The 22,002-nt window shown below is 47.0% G+C and overlaps 1 protein-coding gene and 2 non-coding genes across 6 annotated transcripts in view; 1 reads left to right on the forward strand and 2 right to left on the reverse strand.

The window, feature by feature from the left end:
* LOC105464705 (solute carrier family 28 member 1) overlaps positions 1-15,079 on the forward strand; it is a 68,164-nt gene extending 53,085 nt beyond the window's left edge. For 2 of the 4 annotated variants that reach the window (XM_071100777.1, XM_071100778.1), the window contains exons 13-19: positions 2,597-2,727; positions 4,446-4,614; positions 4,741-4,938; positions 12,556-12,637; positions 13,690-13,788; positions 13,878-13,989; positions 14,247-15,078. In XM_071100777.1, the coding sequence (XP_070956878.1) occupies positions 2,597-2,727; positions 4,446-4,614; positions 4,741-4,938; positions 12,556-12,637; positions 13,690-13,788; positions 13,878-13,989; positions 14,247-14,319 (864 nt within the window). In that variant the 3' untranslated portion in view covers positions 14,320-15,078. Of the gene's footprint in view, positions 1-2,596; positions 2,728-4,445; positions 4,615-4,740; positions 4,939-12,555; positions 12,638-13,689; positions 13,789-13,877; positions 13,990-14,246 lie in introns of those variants that run through there. The other 2 variants (XM_071100779.1, XR_011626230.1) reach the window with 2 other exon arrangements.
* Positions 7,551-7,654, reverse strand: LOC112423646 (U6 spliceosomal RNA). Its single transcript, XR_003014121.1, has one exon. It is a non-coding gene; the product is annotated as a U6 spliceosomal RNA (small nuclear RNA).
* On the reverse strand, positions 8,756-8,858 carry LOC112423647 (U6 spliceosomal RNA). Its single transcript, XR_003014122.1, has one exon. It is a non-coding gene; the product is annotated as a U6 spliceosomal RNA (small nuclear RNA).
* Positions 15,080-22,002: the final 6,923 nt, after the last annotated feature.

Here is a 22,002-nt window from a genome sequence, read left to right on the forward strand (position 1 = left end):
TCTTTTTTTTTTTTTTTTTTTTTTTTTTTTTTTTGAGATGGAGTCTCACTCTGTCACCCGGGCTGAAGTGCTCAGATCACTATAACCTCTGCCTCCCGGGTTCAATCCATTCTTGTGCCTCAGCCTCCCAAGGAGCTAGGATTACAGGCACCCACCACCACACCAGGCTAATTTTTGTTTTTTTGTTTTTTGGGTTTTTTTTTTGAGATGGAGTCTTGCACTATTGCCTGGGCTGGAGTGCAATTGTGCGATCTCGGCTCATTGCAACCTCCGCCTCCTGGGTTTATGCGATTCTCCTGCCTCAGCCTCCCAAGTAGCTGGGATTACAGGCACACACCGCCACACCTGGATAATTTTCTCTATTTTTAGTAGAGACGGGGTTTCACTATGCTGGCCAGACTGGTCTCGAACTCCTGACCTTGTGATCCTCCCACCTTGGCTTCCTGAAGTGCTGGGGTTACAGGCGTGAGCCGCTGCGCCCGGCCTAATTTTTGTGTTTTTAGTAGAGATGGGGTTTCACCATGTTGACCAGGCTGGTCTTGAACTCCTGACGTCAAGTGATCTGCCCGCCTCGGCCTCCCAAAATGCTGGGATTACAGGCGTGAGCCACTGTGTCTGGCCTGCCCTCTGCTTTTATCAGCCTGAGTGTCTGTCTTCAACTTACCTCCTTCCTCCTTTTTATTTTTATTTAACACTTGAGAATGCAGTTGGCTTATTACAAACTTTAAGAAGAAACATCTATTTTGCTTTTTTGTTTATTAAAAAAAATATTGTGGACATTTCGAAAGATACCAAAATGCCTATAATCTTTGGGAGGCCAAGGCAGGTGGATCACGAGGTCAGGAGATTGAGATCGTCCTGGCTAACACGGTGAAACCCCGTCTCTACTAAAAATACAAAAAAAAAAAAATTAGCTGCGCGAGGTAGCGGGCGCCTGTAGTCCCAGCTACTCAGGAGGCTGAGGCAGGAGAATGGCGTGAACCCAGGAGGCGGAGCTTGCAGTGAGCCGAGAGCGCACCACTGCACTCCAGCCTGGGCGAAAGAGCGAGACTCTGTCTCAAAAACAAAAAAAAAAAAAAAAAAAAAAAAAAGAAAAGAAAAAAAGAAAAGAAAGATACCAAAATGCAGAAAGAAAAGAAAAAAAGAAAAGAAAGATACCAAAATGCAGAAAAAAAAGAAAATTGGCCAGGGATGGTGGCTCATGCCTGTAATCCCAGCACTTTGGGAGGCCCAGGTGGGCAGATCACAAGGTCAGGAGTTCGAGACTAGCCTGGCCAACATGGTGAAACACCATCTCTACTAAAAATACAAAAATTATCTGGGTGCAGTGGTGCATGCCTGTAATCCCAGCTACTCAGAGGCTGAGGGAGGAGAATTGCTTAAACCTGGGAGGCAGAGGTTGCAGTGAGCCAAGATTGCACCACTACACTTCAGCCTGGGTGACAGAGCAAGACTCCATCTCAGAAGAAAAAATAAAGAAAATCACCCCTGGCCCCACTAGCCATGGACAGTCAATTTATTGCCATTTTGGTGTATTTCTTTCTAATCTTTTCATGCATCGTTGTGGAGTTTGTTTCCCTACTGCCCCCAGTTTTGTTTATTCTCTACCTGCAATGTTGTGGGCCCTTTCCCATGTCATTGTGAGGCCTTGATGACCATTGTTTTCAATGACAGCCTGATGATGCTTAGCCAGTCTCCCATTGTTAGATGTCTGAGTTGGTTCTGGTTTCCCTGCTTGGTAAATGATACGGTGATGGGGGAAACATGTCATATTTCTCTGTGGAAAAGAACAGAGAAGCAAAGGGTTTGGGGTCACACTGAAGATAAAAATTTCTGGAAGGGAGAATCCCAGGGGCCGACACTGCTCTGCCATCTTGCTGGAAAGGGTTTTCGTAGTGTGGCTCCCAGAAGGAGACTCGGGGCCAAACGGTGGCTGTCATAGGAGGCAGATTTCCTGGGAAGGAGTTCTCAAACTGCAGGATTGGATGTGATGGGTTGCCTTGTAATGGTGAGTTCCCTGTCACAGTAAGCATTCAAAGAGAGGGCCTAGAGAGGGAGTACCTTCCTATGCTAGTACATACCTACACTAAGGTGGAATTGGGTTAGCTCTTAAATCCATTTCATTTCAACTCTCAGGTTCTAGAGCTTTGTCTGAAACCATCACAAATTCCTCCACTAAGGGGGAAACCTCAGCTCACGGGGATTAGTGGTCAACAGTGACAGCCTAGAAAGGAAGAAAGAATCTTGAACTTGGAGCCAAAAGATGTGATGGGCTTTAATTCCTTCTCTTCCTTTATTTTGGGAAGCCGTATTTCATCCTTTGGAGTCTCAGTTTTCTTGTCTGTAAAATGAGGATAATAATATTTGTCATTCCTAACTTAGGGAAGCATCAGGAAGAAATAGAAGGTCCTATACATATAGCCTGTGACCTTCGACACATAAAAGGTATTATTATTAGTGATGACAGCAGTTATGACAATGAGGACATATCAGTGGGACAGACTACACATGTGCCCTTGCTGCCCTAGGCCACACTCCTTGGTCGCCAGCATTTCTTCTGACTGTCCACCTAGAACCCGCACTCTCACTCTTGCAGATCGATGCCACCTCGTTGATTGCAGCCTCCGTGATGGCTGCCCCTTGTGCTTTGGCCCTCTCCAAGCTGGTCTACCCGGAGGTGGAGGAGTCCAAGTTTAGGAGGGAGGAAGGAATGAAACTGACCTATGGGTAAGCACAGCAGGAGGTCCTGCGGAGGGGGTAGTTGTACAAGGTGGGGGGAACAAAACAGAGGGTACTCTTCTCTCTGTCCTTCACTGTCTTCCACCAGCCCAGGCCCATCTCTCCACTTTCCCTGCCCTGGTTTTGGCTTCATTTGCTATTTTAGTCCATTTTCTGTTGCTTATAACAGAATACCTGAAACTAGGTAAGTTATAAAGAATAAGAATTTATTTCTTACAGCTATGGAGGCTGAGAAGTCCAAGGTTGAGGGGTCGTATCTGGCGAGAGCCTTCTTGCTGCTGGGCATTCTGCAGAGTCCCAAGGTGGCATAGGGCATCACATGGCGAGGGGTTGAGGGGTGCCGGGCAGGGAACTGAGCATGCTAGCTCAGATCTCTCTTCCTTTTCTTAAGAAGCCACAAGTCAAGGCCAGTTGTGATGGTTCATGCCTGTAATCCCAGCACTTTGAGAGGCTGAGGCAGGCAAATCACTTAAAGTCAGGAGTTCGAGACCAGCCTGGCCAACATGGTAAAACCTCGTCTCTACTAAAAATACAAAAGTTAGCCAGGCATAGAGGCTCACACCTGTAATTCCAGCCACTTGGGGGGCTGAGGCACGAGAATTGCTTGAATCCGGGAAGTGGAGTTCCAGCGAGCCTAGATCGCACCACTGCACTCCAGCCTGGGCAACAGAGCGAAACTCCGCCCCCAAAACAAAAAGCAACCAGTCCTACTCCCATGATAACCCATTATCCCATTAATCCATTAATCCAACATTCATGAATGGATTAATCCATTCAGGAAGGCAGAGCCCTCATGACCCAATCACCCCTTAAATGTCCCACCTCATAATACTGCCACACTGGCATTCAGACCATAGCATTTGCAAAAATGCACTCTCCAGTTCTCATATCTTAATTTCTAGTCTCTGGCCATCAGGAAACAATGGACTGGGCAAGGCTCGGGGGTGTGGCCTAGTTCTTGGGTCTGTGGCCTGGTGTGTGTACATGTTGAGGAGAGTCATAGAAAGGCCCCATGCCCCCATATCTATGTGCCTGAGCTCTGACCGCCAGGGTGTCAACCACACATTGACATTCTGAGTGCCATCTTTGATTTCACTCACCTCCTAACATCCTGTCATAGTCTTAATAACTGTTAGGTAACCTTTAAACCTTAAACAATGTTGAAAAGGCACCACATTGGACACATTTGCTTGGGCACAGTGGACGACCCCAACCTCACAACCTTCTGAGGCACTGGAGCAGCACTGTCCCATGGAAATGTAATGTGAGGCGCCTGTTATTTTCTAGTAGTTGTCTTTTAAAAAGTGAAAAGAAATGGGTGATTTTAATAACCCATTTTACTTAACCCTGTATACCCCAAAGTACTGTCATTTCAACATGTAACCAGTATAAGAATTATTGAGATATTTTGCATTTTTTGGTACTAAATCCTCAGAATCTGGTCTGTATTTTGTACAGCACAACTCAATTCAGACAGCCTCCTGTCACGTGTGGCTGATGGCTTCCATCTTGGACAGTTCAGCGCTAGAAACCTGGATCTTATCCCAGTGCTTTGACCAGCCCCTTTTTCTCTCTGGGTCTCAGGGAAAATTAGATTTTCCTGCTCTGAAATGCTCTTCCAGGGTTCCTATTTGAGCCTGTAGGATAGGGACCCTTGCTGATTGTGGAGACAGGCCAGTAATGATCATTCTTGATCACAATAACAGAGATGCTCAGAACCTCATAGAAGCAGCCAGCACTGGGGCCGCCATCTCCGTGAAGGTGGTCGCCAACATCGCTGCCAACCTGATTGCGTTCCTGGCTGTGCTGGACTTCATCAATGCTGCCCTCTCCTGGCTGGGAGACATGGTGGACGTCCAAGGGCTCAGCTTCCAGGTGCGTTTCTGGCCACCACACTCAGTCTGTAGAGAGGATGGCCCCAGGTGGGCAGTAAGTGGTGACTGGAGGCCCAGCAGAGCCCAGGCCCAGCCCTCAGTGCCAGTCATACCCTTGTGCCCTCAGGTCATCTGTTCCTACATCCTGCGGCCTGTAGCCTTCTTGATGGGTGTGGTGTGGGAGGACTGCCCAGTGGTAGCTGAGCTGCTCGGAATCAAGCTGTTTCTGAATGAGTTTGTGGCCTATCAAGAACTCTCCAAGTACAAGCAACGCCGCCTGGCAGGGGTCGAGGAGTGGGTCGGCGACAGGAAGCAGTGGATATCCGTGAGTGTCCCAGTACTCCCAGTCCCTTACCTGTGGCAGGGGGATGACACAGCACAGCCACTCCTGAGGGCCCCTGGCAGCTGCTCTCCTGCTCCCTGGGCCTGGCTGAGACATACTGAGGTGGTGCTTCACCTCCTACATCCTATAGTCCTGGAAGACAAGACAGCTTCGGGCTTCACTGCCATCTTTCTCAAGGCCTCTTAGGAGGCTGAGGTGCGGGGAGAGAGGATTGTTTGGGATGTCTGAAACCTAGCTCTAGATGGGTCATTTTTCACTGTGGCCTTGGGCCAGCCACAGCACCTTTCCTCTTCTGTTGGAAAACGGGGTGAGATGCCTGCCATATCTACTCCAAAGGCATACACATGTGCACCCGATGAGCTGGGAGAGTGAGTGAGATAAGGAGACTTCACTAACACCTTCACTGTTTTGTTTTGTTTGAGATGGAGTCTCCCTCTGTCATCCAGGCTGGAGTGCAATGGCACATTCTCAGCTCACTGCAACATCCACCTCCCAGGTTTGAATGATTCTCGTGCCTCAGCCTCCCAAGTAGCTTAGACTACAGATGCCTGCCACCACGCCCAACTAATTTTTGTATTTTTAGTAGAGACGGGGTTCACCATGTTGGCTAGGCTGGTCTTGAACTCCTGACCTCAAATGATCCACCTGCCTTGGCCTCCCAAAGTGCTGGGATTACAGGTGTGCACCACCGTGCCCGGCCTCACCTTCACTGTTAATATGATGGATTCAGTGCAGGGGTTGGCTCTTTCTGTTAAAATTTATTTTTAAAAATTATAAAAGCTCTTTAAAATTAACCTTTCTAAAAGAATAGTAACATTATTGAGAATGAAAAAATTACCTATAATCTCACCATTCCAGATAATAGTTATTATTGTTTCTTACATTTTCTTCCATTCTTTTTAAGAGAGAGTTCGGGCAGGCGCAGTGGCTCCTGCCTGTATTCCCAGCACTTTGGGAGGTCAAGGTGGGAGGATCACTTGAGGCCAGGAGTTCAAGACTAGCCTGGGCAACAGAGTGAGCCCCTGTCTTTACTAAAAATTTTAAAAATTGCAGAGTACAGTGGTGCATGCCTGTAGTCCCAGCTACTTGGGAGGCTGAGGCAGGAAGATGGCTTGAGCCCAGGAGTTTGAGGCTGTAGTGAGCTAGGATTATATCACTGCACTCCAGCCTGGGCAACAGAGCAAGACCCTGTCTTAAAAAAAAAAAAAAATAGAGGGAAAGAGAGAGAGTTTACATAATTGCTATTGTAGCAACCAAACTGTGCTGTAGCCATTTTTGTTCTTTTGGGTTTTTTTTACTTAGTATTATGACATAAGCATCATTTTTGATATATGTGTCCTAACATATTTACCCAATCCCCTGCTGTTGGGCCATACGGACAATTCTATTATTTGGTTTTTATCCACATGTTGAAATGAGTATCTTTGTGCATATAGCTCTTCCTTCCTCTCAGATCATTTCTGTAGCATTCCCAGGTGTGGGCTGACTGACTCCCACATGATTCTTTATGTGGCTGCAGCAGCTGAAATCAGCAGCACCAGCTGTGCCTGCGAGCTTTTATTTTACCACACAACTAAACAGCATCGAGTAGCTTCTTTTTAAAAACAAGGTTCACTATTTTAATAAGCAAACAATAGCTCATTGTTTTAATTTGCATTACTTGGGTGACTGGCAACTTTCAATGGGAAGTCCTTTTTCTTGTCTTTTTAATTATTTTTTAAGTTGTAAAGGAATAGATTCTTTAGGTTTTTTAAAAAAGCAAGTTCGTGGCCAGGCACGGTGGCTCACACCTGTAATCCCAGCACTTTGGGAGGCTGAGGTGGGCAGATAACTTGAGGTCAGGAGTTTGAGACCAGCCTGACCAACATGGAGAAACCCCTTCTCTACTAAAAATACAAAAATTAGCAGTTGTGGTGCAATGTGCCTGTAGTCCCAGCTACTCCAGAGGCTGAGGCGTGAGAATTGCTTGAACCTGGGAGGAGGAGGTTGCAGTGAGACAAGATTGTGCCACTGCATTCCAGCTTGGGCAACAGAGTGAGACTCTGTCTCAAACAAAACAAAACAAAACAAAAAACCAGGCATGGTGGCTCACACCTGTAATCACAGCACTTTTGGAGGCCGAGGCTGGAGGATCACCTGAGGTCAGGAGTTTGAGACCAGCCTACCAACATGGAGAAATCCCATCTCTACTAAAAGTACAAAAATTAGCTAGGCATGGTGGCAAGCGCATGTAATCCCAGCTACTCAGGAGGCTGGGGCAGGAGAATTTCTTGAACCCAGGAAGGGGAGGTTGCAGTGAGCTAGGATCGCACCATCGCACTCCAGCCTGGGCAACAAGAGTGAAACTCTGTCTCAAAAAAAAAAAAAAAAAAAAAAAAAAAAAAGGTTTGTATAGAGTAAAAAGCACAAGTTTCCCCTCACTGCTTACTCTCACCTCTGGTCTCGTCTCACCCCCTCCTCACAGGTTAATAGAGAGCACGCCCTTTCCTTTTCTTGTTTTTTCTTATTTATTTTTATTTTTAATTTTTGTGAGTACATAGTAGGTGTATATATTTATGGGGTACATGAGCTGTTTAGATACAGGCACACAGTGTAAAAATATGGAATGCTTCATGAATTTGCACATCGTCCTTGCGCAGGGGCCATGCTCATCTCCATATCGTTCTGATTTTAGTATGTGTACTGCCGAAGCAAGCACTTCATGATCTTTTTTTATGGACTTCATTCCTTCAGCAAGTATTCATTGAGACCATTTAGGTGCCAGGCATTCTGCTAGGCACTGGGGATAAAAAGGAGAATTACACAGACATGGCTCTGGTCTCATGGAAGCGACATCTAGTAAGAGACACAGGCAAAACACAAGCAAGCAAAGGAACAAAAATTAAATTAACCACAATTTGTGGTAAGTTCTATGAAGAAAACAACAAGAGAAAAGAAAAAAAAAACAGGGCAGGTCTTCCTTGGCTGGACTGGTCAGAAAAAATATCCCTGAGGTGTGGCATTTAAGCCAACTTGGAGAACGGATAAGCTAGGACAAGCTGGGAAAAACATTCCAAATGAAGAGGCATGTGCAAAGGCTCTGAGGTTGAAAAGCACTTTGTATGCTCAGAGAGCAGAGGCAATCAGTACAGCTAGAGCAGGTGGTAATTCGCAGGCCAAGGAGCAGTCGGAAATCACTGAAGATTTGACATTTTGAATTTTAAGAAGATGACTGGAGGCTGGGTGTGGTGGCTCACACCTGTAATCCCAGCACTTTGGGAGGCTAAGGCGGAAGGATCACTTAAGACCAGGAGTTCAAGACCAGCCCTGGAAACAAAGCAAGACCCTGTCTCTACAAAAAATTTAAAAATTAGCTAGGTGTGGTGGTGCACGCCTGTGGTCTCAGCTACTTGGGACACTGAGGCAGGAGGCTCGCTTGGACCCAGGAGATTGGGGCTGTAGTGAGCTATGATTTTGCCACTGCACTCTAGCCTAGGTGACAGAGTGAGACCCTGTCTCAAAACAAACGACAGAGAGAAGGAAGGAAGGAAGAAAGGAAGGGAGGGAGGGAGGGAGGAAGGAGGACAGCGAGAGGGAAGGAAGGGAGGGAGGGAGGGAGGCTGGGGCTGTTCTGTGGAACGCAATTGTAGGTGGGCAAGCAGAGAGGCAGGTACCTTCATATTTTTTCCAATAATATTTGTATCAACTCTTTATGTTATAAAGACATTAACTTTTTTCTGTTATATTTTCTACATATACTTTTCCTAGCCTTTTCCTTTTTTGTCGTTTATGTTGTATACAGAAATTTATTTTTTGGTTTTTAAATGTAGAACACTTCATGAGTTTGTGTGTCAACCTCGGTAGGGGCCATGCTAATCTTTGTATCATCGAAGTTTTAGTATATGTGCACAAGATGCAAGCACAGGAATTTGTTGTTTTTTTTAATTAAAAAAATTGTATTTACTTAGAAACATTCAGAATGTCAACAAAACAGCTGTAACTTTTTAAAAAATTACAGAGTAGTATGTATGTATGTATGTATTTTTGGAGACACGGTTTCACTCTGTTACCCAGGCTAGAGTGCGGTGGTGCAATTACGGCTCACTGTAGCCTCTGCCTCCTGGGCTCAAGTGATCCTCCTGCCTCAGCCCCTGTGTAACTGGGACTACAGACATGTGCCACCACACCTGGCTAACTTTTGCTTTTTTTGTAGAGATGGGGTCTCACCATGTTGCCCAAGTTGGTCTCAAACTCCTGACCTCAAGCGATCCTTCTGCCTTGGCCTCCCAAAGTGCTGGGATTATAGGCATGAGCCACCACGCCCAGCCCAAGTGGTATTTAGTTAACAGAACAGCAATTATTTTGTGTAAGCTGCATCAGAGATGACTAAAGATGAAGGCACTACCATCCACATACATAACTAATTTATGCTGCACACCAACAAGAGCCTGCTTTAAATTTCCATGCCAATTTATAACCCCCATACTGCACCAGGCAAGGTTGGTGGCTATTGAAAATACCACCAGGATAGGGTTACCTAAAGACACATTAGGTAGTATGTTGACTATCCAAAAAAAAAAAAAGACACTGTATGGTTTAAAAACAAATCTTACATGGCCTTACATTTTAATGTATTTCTTTAAAAGGAATGAATTTAGTATGAGGGAGCTTAAATACATTATATACAAGAAAAAAACTACTAGAACTAGCTTATTCATCATCTTCATCTTCCCCATCTTTCCTTCCTCCTCATCTTCTTCCTCTTTCTCATGTTTCTCCTTTCTTTTTCTTGCTTTTTCAGCCTTGACAGCTCCCTTATTTTTGCTGCATCAGGCTTTCCTTTAGCTCGGTATGCAGCAATATTCCTTTTGCATTTTTCTTCCAGCTTCACAGGTGTCTTTTTCTAAGGCTGCTTATCCTCCACAGTGGTTTTATAACTACATCTCTCCTACTTTCTTTGCAACATCACTAGCAGATAGGCTGGGATGTTCTTTGATTTTTGGTGATGCGTGGAATAGAACAAGAAGAGGCCAAAGGAGACCTCTTGGGTGTGTTGGGATGCTGGAACTTCTTTTGTTTTACCCTTTAGGAAGGATGTAAGTTTTCATTTCTCTTTCCTAGCCAGCCTTGTCTGCCTTTGCCACATCTTCAAATTTTCTTTTCTCTTTAGCTGACATGGCACTTCTTTGAAAGCTCTGAGGAGTTGTCTGAAGCATCTGGGTGCTTCTTCTTGTGCCCCTCCCAACAAGCTTGGACAGGGAGTACATATGATGACATTTTGTCTCTTGGCTTCTTAGGGTCTCCTCTGCCCATGTTTAGTTATTTTTCATCAGTGAGGCACAAAGTCACCCAGTGCCTGTCAGCTCTCACTTGACCCAGCTTTTGGGATTTGTTTTTTTAACACAGATTTTATACCAAATCTTTTCTTTTGTGATTTCTTCCATTATTTCTAAACTTAGAAAGTTATCTGGAAAGTGCGACTGGGCACGGTGGCTCATGCCTATAATTCCAACACTTTGGGAGGCCAAGGAGGGTGGGTCACTTGATGCCAGGAGTTTGAGACCAGCCTGGCCAACATGGCAAACAAGAAATGTTTGGCAAAACAAGAAATACAAAACTTAGCCAGGTGTGGTAACACACACCTGTAATCCCAGCTACTTGGGAGGCTGAAGCATGACAATCGCTTGAACCCAGGAGGCAGAAGTTTTCAAAAAAAGGAAAGAAAGAAAAAGAAAGTTATCTGGAAAGTGTTAAATTCCTGAAATAATGTGATGAGATAATTCAGACCATGAGCTTTAGAGTCAGAACTGAGTTCAAATTCTGATACAGCTACCTTCTTGCTGTGTGAACTTCCTTAGTTAGTTAACTTCTCTGAGCCTCGGTTTGCTCCTCTCCAAAATAAGAGTAATAATACTACCTTGTAGTTCTATTTATTATCCTATATTTTCTATCATTTTATGCTTAAAATATTAATATTTATCGAGAATTAATTTTTATATAGTGTGAGGGGAGGCTCTATACCAATTTTTTAAAATAATTTTTAATTTATGTGGGTACATAGTAGGTGTATATATTTATGAGGTACATGAGATGCTTTGATACCGGCATACAATGTGAAATAAGCACATCATGGAGAATGGCGTATCCATCCCCTCAAGCATTTATACTTCGTGTTACAAACAATCCAATTATACTCTTAGTTATTTTTAAATGTACAATTAAGTCATTATTGACTATAGTCACCTTGTTGTGCTATAAAATATTAGCTCTTATTCGTTCCATTCTATTTTTTTGTACTCATAAACTAATTTTGTTTTCGAATTATTTCATTTTGGCTCTTAAAACTTCTTTCTGGGAAATAGGACAGTTGTTAAGAACAAAAGGAATAACTATCATGTTTAAACACTTACTCTCTGTCTGGTGTTTCCCATACATTATATAATCCTTTTTACAGCCCTCTCAGGCAAGTACTATTATTCCCCTATTCCAGACAGGGAAACTGACACTGAAAGAAGTAACTGACTTGCTCAAGCTGATCGTTGGTGAGACAATCCTAGAAACCAGGCTGGCTGGGGTCCAAATCCCTTACTCTTTCCTGTGCACCACACTCCCTCTCTCAGCCTGAGAGCATTCACAGGAATGCTGTGAACTGGAAGCCCAGGACTGCAGGGTCAGGGAAGGGGCTGTCCACCAAATAGCCCTAGGACAGAGCTTAGTAGGGCCAAAGCAAGAGGACTAAGAAAGGCTGAACCCCATCCAGAAAGGCTGGTAATGAAGATTAAAAGGTTGAAGGGGCCGGGCGCGGTGGCTCAAGCCTGTAATCCCAGCATTTTGGGAGGCTGAGACAGGCGGATCACGAGGTCAGGAGATCGAGACCATCCTGGCTAACACGGTGAAACCCCGTCTCTACTAAAAAATACAAAAAACTAGCTGGGCGAGGTGGCAGGCGCCTGTAGTCCCAGCTACTCGGGAGGCTGAGGCAGGAGAATGGCCTAAACCCGGGAGGCAGAGCTTGCAGTGAGCTGAGATCCAGCCACTGCATTCCAGCCTGGGCGACAGAGCGAGACTCCGTCTCAAAAAAAAAAAAAAGTTGAAGGACAGGCTGGGTGTGGTAGCTCATACTTGTAATCCCAGCACTTTGGGAGGCCGAGGTGGGCGGATCATCTGAAATCAGGAGTTTGACACCAGCCTGCCCAACGTGGTGAAACCCTGTCTCTACTAAAAATACAAAAAATTAGCCAGGCGTGGTGGCAGGCACCTATAATCCCAGCTACATGGGAGGCTAAGGCAGGAGAATTTCTTGAACCCAGGAAGCAGAGGTTGCAGTGGGCTGAGATTGCACCGCTGCACTCCAGCCTGGGTGACAAGAGTAAAACTGTCTCAAAAAAAAAAAAAGGTTGAAGGATAGATAAGAGAGGAGGGCTACGTTTTTGATGTGGTACGGTTTGAATCAACTTAGAGGTGGGAATCACAAGGCTGGGGAAGGGGCAGCACAGTGGGCTTGAAGGTCAATTACATGTAAGAAGTGGATAAAGTTAAGGCCAGGGAGCCTGGGTGTTGTAGGGGTGCCCCAGGCCCATCTGAAGGGAGTCCCTCCTCATGCATCTTCTGTATTTTCAGGTCAGAGCTGAAGTCCTCACGACGTTTGCCCTCTGTGGATTTGCCAATTTCAGCTCCATTGGGATCATGCTGGGAGGCTTGAGTGAGTCTAATCGGGGCCTTACCAGTGTCTAGGAGAGTCAGAGACTTGAACTTGCTGGGAACATGTAGGCCTCAGGTGTCTCATTTGTCTAAAGCCGGACCCAAACAAGATGGCCATAGAGGCCACGTGTGGTGGCTCATGCCTGTAATCCCAGTACTTTAGGAGGCCCAGGCAGGTGGATCACTTGAGGTCAGGAGTCTGAGACCAGCCTGGCCAACATGGCAAAACCCATCTCTACTAAAAATACAAAAATTAACCAGGTGTGGTGGTGCTTGCCTGTGATCCCAGCTACACAGGAGGCTGAACCCAGGCACGAGAATGCTTGAACCCAGGAGGCGGAGATTGCAGTGAGCTGAGATCGCACCACTGCACTCCAGCCTGGGCTACAGAGTGAGACTCTGTCTCAAAAAAAAAAAAAAAAAATTCATAGAGTTTCCTCCTAGCCCTAGAATTCCCTGATTCTCTGCTGCTGCTGGTGGCCCAGGAGGTTAGCACCTGGGCCTTGAAGGCCAAGCCTAGCTCAGGGACAGGAGGTGTGGTGCTGGCCTGTCCCCAAGGCTTTGGCCTGCCTGTTCCCACACCCACAGGGGACAGGCAGGCAGGCCTGGTGGGGCATAGGGTCAAAGGGTCTGCACAGTTCTCAGTTCTTTACAAATAACATTTCCACTCCTGGCAGCTACCCTGCCTGGTGGTGTAATCATACCGTTTTACAAAGAAGGAAACAGAGTCTTGGAGAAGTGAAGAGGTAGCCCAAGTCGCTCAGCTAGTGAGTGGCTGAGCCTGTATTTAATCCCAGGTCTGCCTGACTCCAAACTCACATTCTTTTCCTGCATCTGCCACTCATGGTGTGTGGGGAGATGTGGGGCATTGCCTAGGGGTCCAAGCCAAAGAGGACTCCTGAGCTCAGCAAGTGGTCAGGAGGACAACGTCTGTCCCTCTGGCCATCTATTAGTAGAAGAGGAAGGGAGATCAGCGATGCAGCCAGAGCTGCAGAACATGGGCAGATAGGGACATAACTTCCCTGGCCCTGAGCACTTCTGTCCCCTTTGCAGCCTCCATGGTCCCCCAACGGAAGAGCGACTTCTCCCAGATAGTGCTCCGGGCACTCTTCACGGGAGCCTGTGTGTCCCTGGTGAATGCCTGTATGGCAGGTGAGTGCAGGCCTAGCAGATTCAGAAGGTGGAACCCTGATTTTCTGGCTAGCCCAGGGGCCCTGTCCACCCACCACTTTCCTCCACAGGGATCCTCTATGTGCCCAGGGGGGCTGAAGTCGACTGCATGTCCCTCCTGAACATGACCCTCAGCAGCAGTAGCTTTGAAATATACCAGTGCTGTCGTGAGGCCTTCCAGAGGTGAGGGCCTGGGCTGTGGGACCTGCATGGGACCCACAGTGATGGACAGAATGCCTGAGTGCTTGGGGGAATGCCTTTGGTACCAGGGTGAGGGTAGAAATGTTATGGCTGCAGCTGATGGGGAAGTGAAGGCTCGAGGATCAATGCAGGAAGGGTGGACCGGAGACTGGAAGCAATGTTCCCAGTGTTGCACAGCCTGGTTGTGGCCAGCAGAGCCACGCCTGGAGCTCACACTGCAATCTTTGCTTTCTTTTTAGCATCAACCCAGAGTTCAGCCCAGAGGCCCTGGACAACTGCTGTCGGTTTTACAACCACACGATCTGTGCATAGTGAGGACAGAATATGTTTGTGCTTCTGTGCTTCTGAGGGCTGTTCTCCCCCAGGAAGCATCTGTCCCCACCTTCCCTTTCCCAGCGCCCTCTTCAGGGAAGCCACAGGACTTAGACCCAGCTCAATCCCACAACTGGGAAGGGGTCATAGAGTGAATGTGCAGAGAGTGAGTGGGGACATAAAGAAGGACATGTCCCACTCCATCCCCCTTTCTGCTCCCCCATTTCCTACCTCCCCCAGTGTGAATTCTCAGGGTCACTTCTGCCTCCTCCCATTTCCTCTTCACATCCAAATATCACCCTGGTCCTCTCTATCCCCCCTCTCCTGGGGTCCTTCACATGCCCCTTCCCTTCTGTTGTGGGCCGCACACCAAAACCTCCTCCCCTCCCCACTTCCTGGGCACTAGGATCTCTCTGTGGCTTCCCCTGCCAGGTGGTGTCGCCCCTTTCTCTGCTTTCAGAGACTCCCTTCCCACCTTTCCTCAGAGTGCTTCCCAAACTGAGGTCCCATGGCACACTGTCCTGGGAGGCGTTCAGAGGGTTCCATAATGGACTAGGTTTGGAACCACTGGGTTAAATAAACTTAGAGAGGGCTGTTTAGACTTTTTGTTTGTTTATTTTTTTATTTTTTATTTTTTAACTGTGAACTTGTCAGAGCTTGGTGTGGATATAAGGATTTTTCCAAATTTACTTGACCATAAAAACCTTTTCACTCTGTCACCCAGGCTAGAGTACAGTGAAGTGATCATGGCTTATTGCAGCCTCAATCTCTCAGGCTCAAGTGATCCGCCCACCTCAGCCTCCTAATTAGCTAGGACTACAGGCACGTGCCATCATGTCCAGCTGATTTTTATATATATATATGTGTATGTATATGTGTGTGTATATGTGTGTGTATATGTGTGTGTATATGTGTGTGTATATGTATGTGTGTGTATATATACATATGTGTGTGTGTGTGTGTGTGTGTATATATATATATATTTTTTTTTTTTGGTAGAGATGAGGTCTTGCTATGTAGCCCAGGCTGGTCTCAGACTCCTGGGCTCAGGTGGTCTGCCCACCTTGGCTTCCAAAAGCGTTGGAATTATAAGCATAAGTCACTGTACCTGGCCCATAAGAACCTTTTTGATGGAAGTGTCTCAGTTGAAGATTTCGTGGAATACAACTTGGGAAATATTGGCTAATGTTCAAACTGCTTTACTGTAGCCAACTATAATATTAGCAAATGCTTATGTGGCACTGTGTGCCAGGCGCTGTTCTCAGCGCTCTCTGTATTTTACTCAGTCCTTACAACAACTCCATGAAGTAGTGTTATCATTATCACTCGTTGAGGAGTCGGAGTCACGGACAAGTTAAGTTATGTGCCTAAATGGACACAGCTGGGAAGAGGCAGAGGCAGGATTTGAGCCAGGCCACCTAATTCTGGGTGGTATAGGGGTGCCCCGGGCCCATCTGAGGGGAGCCCCTCATGCATCTTCTGTATTTGCAGGTCATGACACAAACTGTGATGTAGAGCCTCTCTGTTGGGCTGCTGGTGTTCAGGGAACCCTGATGTATGGCCCACCCTCACCTCCTTCCCTGCCTTTCCTCCCCACCCCAAGCCCTCTGTACCACTAGGTGAGACCTGACATCCCTCTCCTGCCTTCATTTCTGGAGTTCCCATCACCAGCATGCCCTCTCCATCTCCCTACCACCTGTCCTGCTCCCATTTTACCTCATTTTACCCAGCAGCTTTGGTGTCCGGGACTTGTGATGCACCCTGCCCTTGTGGCTGCTGGGCCACTACACCCTCACCCCTACCTGCCAGGTCCAACTTCCTTCCCAGCTCGGGCTGGCCCTGACCTAGGGCAGCGGGAGGATGGAACCCTGGGCAGCAGTTATTCAGCTCAGCACCAGCGAGCCAGGTCCCGCTTCTTTTCCGCCACAGAGTTTGGGCAGCAAAGTTCCAGTGGGCAGCAGCCTTGCTCCTTGTGACCCCCACAGGCTGACCTGGATCCCCATCCTCAGGACCTGTGTTCTTCCCTTAGCTCCACAGAGTGGAGGCTTGGCATGACTCCTGTAGCTCCAACTAGGCTCTTGCCTTCTCTCTGCAGCCCTCCCTCAGTCACTGCCACCTTCTCCAGCTGTCCTTGGGCTGTGGGCAGGGTGCCCTGTTGATGTGGACTACACAGTCCTCTCCCAGGATTGGCCCTCTGTCCCTTCCCTGCCCATCTGTTGGCCTCAGCTCCACCAACTGGGTCATGGAACAGCCCAAGGACTGCCCTTGACCCCCTTCTCTGGACTCCCTGCACACTCATTCCATGACCAGTGGCCTTCCCTAGAAGACTGCAAGCCCCTTGAATATAGGGCTCACAATATACCCTTGTGTCTTAGTTTTGGCTGATAACAAAATACCACATACAGGATAGCTTATATACAACAGAAATGTATTTCTCATAGCTCTTGAGGCTGGGAAGTCCAAAATCAAGGTGCTAGAAGATGCTGTGCCTGGTGAGAGCCTGTTTCTCATAGGTGGTACCTTCTCCCTGTGTCCTCATATGGCAGAAGAGGCTAGTGAGATCCCTGGGGCTCTTGCATAAGGACACTAATCCCATTCATGTGGGGTCTACCCTCATGACCTTATCACCTCCCAAAGGCCCCACCTCCTAATACCTTCACCTTGGGGGCTAGGGTTTCAGCATATGAACTTTGAGGAGACATGAACATTCAGACCATAGCACATAGTAGTGTAAGCTATTAACAATAGGGGAAAACGGTTGTGGGATATATGGGAGCTCGGTAGCATTGGTGCAACATTTTGTAAGTCTAAACTATTCTAAAATTTAATAGTTTATTTTTTAAATGGCATGGGAAAAAAAAAAAAAACCTGTGTGGACACAGATGCTGTATAACTTGTAATTCAGCCCATGGGTAACTCTGTCCTAGACAATGCATGTCCCAGTAGGCAACCTGCCAAGGTCTGTGAGTTGACCAGTGGGCTACATTGACCCCCCGCTTCTGCCCCTTTCTTCCCATGGCCCTGCGCTTACCTCTGCTGCCCCCTCAATTTAATTCAAGCTCATGCCTTCAGCTGAATGTTAATTAGTCCTGACCTCTTTGCAACCACATGAAGAATATCATCTGCTTAAAATTACTTTTGACTCGGGATTAGTGAGCCCCCAGGTTGGACAGGACCTTAAACATCATTTTGAGGGTGTCTACCTCCCCATCAAGCTTTTCTGAGAATGTTTACACCCACTGCATGGATGGCTCTGTCACCATGTTTTTGTGTTTGAGTCATGAGACTCCATTCCCATGAGTGATTTGCTATTGAACCAGGACTGAACGCCTGACTCAGGGCACGCCAAATCTGTACTCTTGCCAATGGCCTTTCGGCTTCTCGGGAAGGAATATGAATTATAAAACCCAGAAACAGAGCTGGGAGCTGAGTCACCACGGTGGGACTATGGCTTGGAGCTGATCTCATTCCCTCCCTTACTACAGCCAGTTGTTCTGCTTTTCCTTGGATTCCATGGGAGCCAAATTCTTTCCAGAAATCTCCTCTAACCTAAACTAATTGAGAAGGTTCCTCTTTGTAATGAAAAGGACATTGCCTAGAATAGTCACTTTGTTAACCCTCTATTCTGCTTAAAATCAAGCGGTCATTCATCATTTGCTTAAATCTCATCAAGATAAGAACCTCACACCTCTCATTGCTACTCCACATTGGAGAGCTCCACTTCTGAGAAGGTTCTTTTTTGATTTGCATCAAAAAATGTTTTGCTTTGATCCATCCCAGTTTTGCCATTCTGGGCCACTCTGAATGGGCCTCATCTCATATACATATCGTTGTTGTCCTTTTTCCTACTTACCAAAGTAATACTTGCTCGTTAGTTTTAAAAAGTCAAATCTTAAAACTTATAGAAATGTTTTAATCGCTTTTCCACACGACAGTCTTTCAACTATTTGAAGATGATGCCCATGCAGGCTTCCCTTCTCTAAGCCAGGCGCCCTTAGTTCTTTCAGCTCTATGTTTCTCACGTAACACATAGCAAGGGTTTCAAAATTTGCTCCAGACCTGATTCTAAGCTGTTCTGCATTTGTGTGCAGACAGTGTATGAGTCATGAGCAAGTCTAAGATAAAGCCAGAACACAGCATGGTAAATATGATCTCACGGGTGGAACCAAAATGATGTGATGAGACTAAGATTGGATATGGTCTTAGGAGGATATTTGAAAGAGGCAGACTTATTAGGAAGGGTGTTTTGCTTTGTTGTTTTGTTTTGTTTGAGATGGGGCCTCTGTTGCCCGGGCTGCTGTGCAGTAGCGCAATCCTGGCTCGCTGCAGCCTTGACCTCCGGTGCTCAAGGGGTCCTCCCACCTCAGCCTCCCACCTCAGCCTCCCAAGTAGCTGAGACTACAGTTGCGTGCCACCATGCTCAGCTAATTTTTTAAAAATTTTTGTAGAGATGGCGGGGAGTCTCTCTATGTTGCCCAGGCTGGTCTTGAACTCCTAGCCTCAAGTGATTCACCCATCTCTGCCTCCCAAAGTGCTTGGATAACAGGTTTGAGCCACTGTGCCCAGCCTTAGGAAGGGTGTTAAGAAGCTACTTGCCTGCTTCAGAAATCCTCAAATCTGAGGGCTTACATGTTGAGGGTGTAATTTGAGGAGCAGTTGTCATTTAGGAGAGAATGAGAGAAAGTCCTGGCCTGGATCATAAAGGCACTATCTCTAGGACACAGCAGGAATGGGGTGGGAAGGACCTTATCTACAGGGGCATCCTACTTGCCCACCACCAAGGTGTGCAACAAGTTCCCACCTTCCCTGGAGGTTGCTTTCCATTTCCCAAGAGAGAGAAATTTCTGCTTTGGACGAAGTTCTGACAAAGATATGGAATGGTGGATTGGGGACAATTTGCCAACAGAGACTTTGTCACTTGCAGGGACAGGGAGGCAGCACAGCCAGGTGTTGTCCCACACTTGAGTATAAAGGCATTTAGGAAAGAGACTCTGCAAAGAAAAGCAGCAATTGAATTGAACCCTGTCTCTGGTAGGCAAAATATCCTAATGAGGAAGGAAAGGCAGAGGCAACAAAAGAAATCAATGTGGCTATGAGTGAATAGCAAGGATCTCATTCGTAAACTAAAAATTTTAAAATATCAGGCACCAACATCAGGCTGAAGAACACGTGACCCGTGTAGAAAGACGGCTGGCTGTCCTCCAGTCGCCAGTCTTCCCTTTTTTAAGTAAAAACTGACAATCCAGCTGGGCATGTGGCCGCTTGCAATAAAAACTACATTTCTCAGCCAGGCACAGTGGCTCAGGCCTGTAATCCCAACACTTTGGGAGGCTGAGGTGGGAGGAGTTCAAGATCAGCTTGGGCAACATAGCAAGACCCTGTCTCTACAAAAACAAAAAATTAGCTGGGCACAGTGGTATGTGCATGCAGTCCCAGCTACTCAGGAGGCTGAGGTGGGAGCATCACTGGAGCCTGGGAGATTGAGACTGCAGTAAGCCGATAGCACCACTGCACTCCAGCCTGGGTGACAAGAGTGACTCTGTCTTAAAAGAAAAAGAAAAAGGACTATATTTCTCAACCTTCCTGGGCTAGGGGTGGCCATGGTCTGGCCAGTGCAGTGTGAGCAGAAGTTCAGTAGGCAGCCTCCCATCATGCCCTTGGAAGAGGGTTCTGTTGACTTTTTCCTAAGGGCCAGATAGTAAATATTTCAGGTTTCGTGGGCCATATTGCTGTGTCGTGACTACTCAACTTTACGCTTGTAGTTGAAAGCAGCCATAGACAAACAAAGGAGAGTGTCTGCGTTCCGATAAAGCCTGTTTACAGAAACAGCTGGCCAGCCTGCAGGCTGTGGTTGCTGACCCCTGCCTTAGATAAATGGGCGCATCCCGCACGTTCCTGGTATATTTCACATTTTTGCTCCATGCCAGTTGGAATGCAGATGGGAAGGTGAGCAAGCTTGGACCATGAAGACAAAAGCAACACCCGAGAGATGAAGCAGTTCGAAGTTAAAGGGAGCCTGAGGCGGTGGCTCACCTCTGTAGTCCCAGCACTTTGGGAGGCCAAAGTGGGCAGATCTCTTGAGCCCAGGAGTTTGAGACCAGCCTCGGCAAGATGGTGAAACCCCTTCTAGAAAAATTAGCTGAGCATGGTGGTGGGCACCTGTAGACCCAGCTGCTTGGGAGGCTGAGACAGGCTTGAGCCTGGGAGGTGGAGGCTACAGCGAGCCATGACCCACTGCACTCTAGCTCAGGTGACAGAGCAAGACCTTGTCTTAAAAAAAAAAAAAAAAAAAATAGAAGGAGTCTGGGGTCCTGATGTCTTTGCAGAGCAAGACTGCCATGACAGCACAAACTTCATGTGAGGGGGGAATAAGTTTCTATTTTGTTTATGTTATTATTTGGGATCTCTTATATGCCTGCTAGTAGACAGGAAGAATAAGATAAGCAGTAAGAAGGAGCAGATTTGCCTCTTTCCTGCGGGGGTCCTGATGAACAAATGGGAACAAACTATTATTAACCAAGTGCCCATCCCATCACTGCTGCCTGGCACTCCTGGTTCTCTGGTAAAATGGGGCTGGTACATTCGCCTAGAGTCCTAAATGGGCCCACTCCTTCTGACAAAGTCTAAATCTGAAATATACCTCCCACTGGCCACCAAGACTTCAGAGGAAAAGGAAAGACTCCTGATACATATGTGAGGGGAAGTGGAAAGAGAGCCAGATGGCTAAACAGCAAAGTTTTCCAATTTAGCTTCATGATGGGAAAACACCAGGGACAGAAGGCAAGGTGAGGCAAGGGAGGTTCATAGCAGCTTCCAGCCTCAGACTTACAGAAGCAGGAGTCGGCAGAGGTCAGTGTGCTGTGTATAACCTTTCAACACACAGTGACCTGATCCACTGGTTAGTGTGGCTCAGTCTACCCACTAAGATCCATGTTTCCTCCCCTTGAAGAACAGCAAGGAACTAGAACAGGAGCTAGAAGAAGGACAGGCCTCTCAGGTCCCCATCCTGCTCCCCTCCCACCTGCCAAACCCTGCAAATTATGTTGAGAGCAAAAAAGAACAAGGAAGAGTCCTTGTCCCACAAGGACTGCTTGGAGCAGCTTTCTCATCCTCACACAGGCCGTGTGGCTATCTGCTCTCCATACAGACATTTTTCCTATCTTTCCAAGGTGGGACTCATTTCTCATCTACAAGTAAGAAGGCAATAACCCATAGATTAAGACTGCCCAGCAGAGGGACACAGGAAATGCAGCTACACACTCTCCTGCACATCAGTACATTCCTTGCATCCCATGACTCCACGTGCTTCAGTGACCGACCATGAGTGAGCTTGACCAGGCTGGAGATGCTACCACGCAGGCTACTTCCTCCACTCAGCCCCAGCTGACAAAGGATACATTTTTATCCCAGCAAAACTTCTCTCTTTTCTCTTTTCCCAAGAAAAAAGGAAAGTCACTGGGCACAGTGGCTTACGCCTGTAATCCCAGCACTTTGGGCGGCCGAGGCAGGAGAATCGCTTGAGCCCGGGAGTTTGAGACCAGCCTGGGCAACATGGTGAAACCTAGTCTCTACAAAAAAATACAAAACATTAGCCAGGTGTCGTGGTGCACGTCTGTAGTCCCAGCCACTCCTGGAGGTCGAGGCTGCAGTAAGCTGTGATCGCGCCACTGCACTCCAGCCTGG

The sequence above is a fragment of the Macaca nemestrina genome, chromosome 7, assembly GCF_043159975.1.
Source record: "Macaca nemestrina isolate mMacNem1 chromosome 7, mMacNem.hap1, whole genome shotgun sequence".
Classification (NCBI taxonomy): domain Eukaryota; kingdom Metazoa; phylum Chordata; class Mammalia; order Primates; family Cercopithecidae; genus Macaca; species Macaca nemestrina.